This window comes from Phyllobates terribilis, unplaced genomic scaffold, assembly GCF_046119375.1.
Source record: "Phyllobates terribilis strain yellow unplaced genomic scaffold, ASM4611937v1 Scaffold_5__5_contigs__length_657084704, whole genome shotgun sequence".
Classification (NCBI taxonomy): domain Eukaryota; kingdom Metazoa; phylum Chordata; class Amphibia; order Anura; family Dendrobatidae; genus Phyllobates; species Phyllobates terribilis.
The window spans coordinates 18728052-18732347 of NW_027362765.1; the positions used below are offsets into that span (position 1 = coordinate 18728052).

The window sequence follows — 4296 nt, forward strand, 5'->3', positions numbered from 1 at the left end:
AGAGGACACCACTGACCATAAGAGCTTACACTCTACAGGAGAGATAGAGAGGACCCCGCTGATCATAAGAGCTTACAATCTACAGGAGAGATAGAGAGGACACTGCTGACCATAAGAGCTTACACTCTACAGGAGAGATAGAGAGGACCCCGCTGATCATAAGAGCTTACAATCTACAGGAGAGATAGAGAGGACACTGCTGACCATAAGAGCTTACACTCTACAGGGGAGAGAGAGGACCCCGCTGATCATAACAGCTTACACTATACAGGACTCACACTCGATCCTCCGCAGATCGATCCGCTCATCTCTAATATATATACACATGACTGAAATGAACTGCAGAAACTACTGGGTCACTATAATTAATATGGAAGAATTGCTAATTGTATTTTCACCATTTGACTTCCCTTATTTAATTATTTGTTCACCCATTTTTCAGCACATAATGTGGTAAAATGAAGGGGGACTTTCATAGCTAAATTTTATCCTGCAATAAAAAAAAAATCATTCCCTCATTAGATTGTATTGATGGGAAAATAACATTTTATGGTTCTTGAAATGAGAGAAAAAAGGAAACCAAGTGAAAAAAATGAAAAATGTCCCAGTCTCCAAGGGGTTAAGAGGTGTCACATACAGGAGATACCAGGAATATACATTACACATCAGCAGTGCGAGTGTTTCCTGTATCTTCTCTGCTCAGGTCATTAGGATGGTCACCTAAGGCTCTTTCTAGCCTGGAGGGGATGGATCTGAGGAAACCTTGTTGGAAATCCGTTGCCATAAACACATAAATGATTGGATTCAAGCAACTGTTAAGACAAGCCAGGCTGATAGTGATAGAGCGCACAATATGGAATGTAAAGATTATGTAATGTCCATCATACCAGTGTATTAGTGGCCAGATGTAATATGGAAACCAGCAGATGAAGAAACAGAATATAACAGCGGTGATGATCCTGGAGGATCTCTGAGATCTCCGGGATCTCTTACTTTTTCTAAGTTTGTAGAAAATGGTGACATAAGAGGTGACGATGATGAGAAATGGGATCACACACATTATAACCAATCTGATCAGCTGAATGGTCAGCTGGAACTCTGGGTTATAAGGACATATGGAAGAATAAAATAGACACCATTCACCTAGAGAACGTACCTGATATCTATATACGTAATATAGTGAACCGGCCACAATTACGCTCAGCCCCCAGATGATCGCTGCAGTGATTCTCACCAGGTTACAAGATCTATGAACTTTGGCCCAGAATGGCCACATGACGGACACCCAGCGGTCAATGCTCATGGCCGTCAGGAGAAGAACACTGGCGCTCATGTTCAGATTAAACAGAAAAAAGTTCACTATGCAAAGTGCAGGATGTGGGTGGTCTGAGAAAAGTGCAGCCCAATCAGCAATTCTCAGAGGGAGAGATGAGCAGCACAGGAAGTCCGCGATGGCCAGGTGGAGGAACCACAAGGCACTGACTGTGTTCTTCATCCTGAATCCGGCAATCCAGATGACTAATCCATTACCGATAATCCCGAGAGCAAAAACAATGCTGAATAATGTAATGGACGTCTTCTGTACAATGTTATTGTAATAATAATAATTAGAAAATATCTTATACTCGTCAGATGACCTGGAAGACAGGATAGTTTAGACATTAGGGAAATGAGGAATTTATAGTTTCATCAATTTCTACCATGTACATGAAGGACTGTGGCTGACATCAAAGTGCGATCACACGGTGGAGCTAGAGGTCACTCCACCATATCCCCCCCCTTGTATAACAGGAACTAACAGGTCTCCTTGGTTCCTTCTGACTTTATTCCCCACTAATCTTGAACTCTCTACCCCCACACATCAGACTCTCGTCTACCGTAGAAATCTTCAAAAGGAACCTGTAGACCTTCATCTTCCGACAAGCCTACAACCTGCAGTAACCACAGCTCCACCAACAGCACTGCACGACCAGCTCTACCCTCACCTACTGTATCCTCACCCATCCCTTGTAGACTGTGAGCCCTCGCGAGCAGGGTTCTCGCTCCTCTTGTACCAGTCGGTAATTTGTATTGTTTAAGATTATTGTACTTGTTTTTATTATGTATACCGCTTTCACATGTAAAGCGCCATGGAATGGATGGCGCTATAAATAATAATAATATTAGCCTAGTAAACACCAGCGTCAATATTAGCATTACACTTTATAGCATAGATGTTATGCTGTGATATACCTATTTATGTCCTTGGTCCTGTAAAAAGGAGCTCTGCAGAGGTTTTTGGTCATTATTGTGGGCATAGCTCTATATTTATACATTACTATTAAAAGTTATATTTTAACAATAGAATCGCTTATTGCTATTTCATGACTTTATCCTGAGAGGCTTACATCCAGTGCTATGGTTTGGGTGTTTATTGCTGTAACTAATAAATGATCGCAGTGAGGTTGTCTATGTCCGGCTCTGGTCACATCTATGTTATTATACAGGCGCCACAATGCAGATCCGAATCCTCTGCACCATAGACGCCACTGACTCCTGATGGAGGACACTGAGGGCAGAGGGGCTTGATGGGTTATCCAGAGTTTCCATCATTATGGTAGGAATAATGGCGCTGCAGGTAGAGCTGATTTATCCCCATGAATATGGATGTAATCGGGGCGGAGGCTCGGATATAGATGAGAATGGAGTCTGCACTGATATCTCAGGAGAAATAAGGAATTAGGAATATAAACTTACCGGTTGTAGTAGTACAGAGTTGTAGATATGGTCAGATTATCATCATAATAATAATAATATTCGTCCATTCTGAGGATTCACCTACAAGAAAAATAATAATAATAATAATACAACAGACTATTATATGATTATTGTTTCTGTGCACTAGAAGTTTTGTTTAGTGATGAGTGAGCACTAAAATGCTCAATTGCTCGTCTCGACTAACGAGTAGAGATGAACGACCCTTTCAAGGTTCACTTCGGTTCTGATCAGCAAACGTCCCAATGTTCGCCGAACAGTTTGACGAACATATGCAAACCCCATTGAATTCAATGGGAGGCAAAAACAAACGCATAGACAGCACCTTCAGGGGAGCCCAAAAGCTGCAAAAACAGCTTAAATGATAAATATTATAATAAGACTCTGACACCCCTTCCATTACAGGCAACTCACCAGATGGAGACCAAACTTGGAGTCTCCACAATTCAAAAAATTATTGCTACACATCACTAAAGTGGCATCAATGTCCCTAGAGTATAAATATTATAATGAGGCTCTGACACCCCTTTCCACTACAGACAACCCACCAGATTGAGACCCAACTTGGAGTCTCCACATTTCAAAAGATTATTGATAACAACAGCAGCAGTAGCAACAGCGTCAAAGAAGCCACAACAAAGGTGTCACAGACTACAATAACACAAGATCAATGCAGTACACTAAAAACTTCGCCATTGCTTAGTCTGCACAGTATGCGACTGGGGTGAAAAAGTCATTGGAGATCCACTATTTGTTCATCTTTCAGGGGGCAGTCTGATGCGCTTATCCATCAGGACACCACCAGCAGCGCGGAAAACATGTTCTGAGAGAACACTGGCACGGCAAACCTCTAAGGCGTAACAGGCAAGCTCAGACAACTCTTCCATTTTTGAAGACCAAAATGCAAAATGGTCCAAACCCCTCCTGATGGCATTGATTTTGAGCTCTAGATAATCCTGCACTATCCTCTCCAGTCGTTCACTACGTGTCAGACTTGTACTCTGTTTTGCAGGTTCACTGGCTGGTCTAAAAAATGTGTGAAATGACTCACAGAAATTGCTTCTGCCACTTAAACTGCTGCTTCTGGTGCTGCTAATGTATTTGCATTGAAGACTCGAAGGTCCTGGTGTTGGAAGTCTACAACTGAGATGTACATTGTGTGCCTCACAGCTGTCTTGGGGAAAACCACTCTCAAGGTCGTCTACAAACGTGTTTCAATTTTCCAGCTTGTCCGTGCTCCTTTCCAGAGGGGAAGCATCTGGGAAAATTTACTCTTTCACTGTGGACATAACAGAGTGGCAACCCAGTAGCCATCACTATTTCAAATCCTAACAATACGGGCATCATGTTGTAGATAGTGCAGCAAGAAGGCGCTCATGTGTCACGCTCTTCCATGAGGTCCAACCCAATGGTGTGTTGGTGGTGGGGTAATACTGAAGTTTGCTTCCTCCGTCCCCTTCCGCCAACCATGAACAACATCCTCTTCATTTCCTGACTGTTGCGCGCCCATCACCTCTTCCTCCTCGTCCTCCTCAATTTGTT

The 4296-nt window shown here is 42.6% G+C and overlaps 1 protein-coding gene across 1 annotated transcript; it reads right to left on the minus strand.

The window, feature by feature from the left end:
• Positions 1–658: 658 nt before the first annotated feature.
• On the minus strand, positions 659–2804 carry LOC141270846 (C3a anaphylatoxin chemotactic receptor-like). The gene is made up of 2 exons (XM_073680943.1): positions 2737–2804; positions 659–1637 (listed from the first exon to the last, which is right to left on the minus strand). Exons 1-2 carry the CDS (start codon positions 2802–2804, stop codon positions 659–661), a joined length of 1047 nt encoding a protein of 348 aa, XP_073537044.1.
• Positions 2805–4296: the final 1492 nt, after the last annotated feature.

Coding starts and splice junctions, on each gene's coding strand:
- LOC141270846 (XM_073680943.1), bottom strand. CDS start 2,804: ATGGACGAATATTATTATTATTATGATGATAATCTGACCATATCTACA. Junction 1,638..2,736: donor ACTCTGTACTACTACAACCG/GTAAGTTTATAT, acceptor CCTGTCTTCCAG/GTCATCTGACGAGTATAAGA.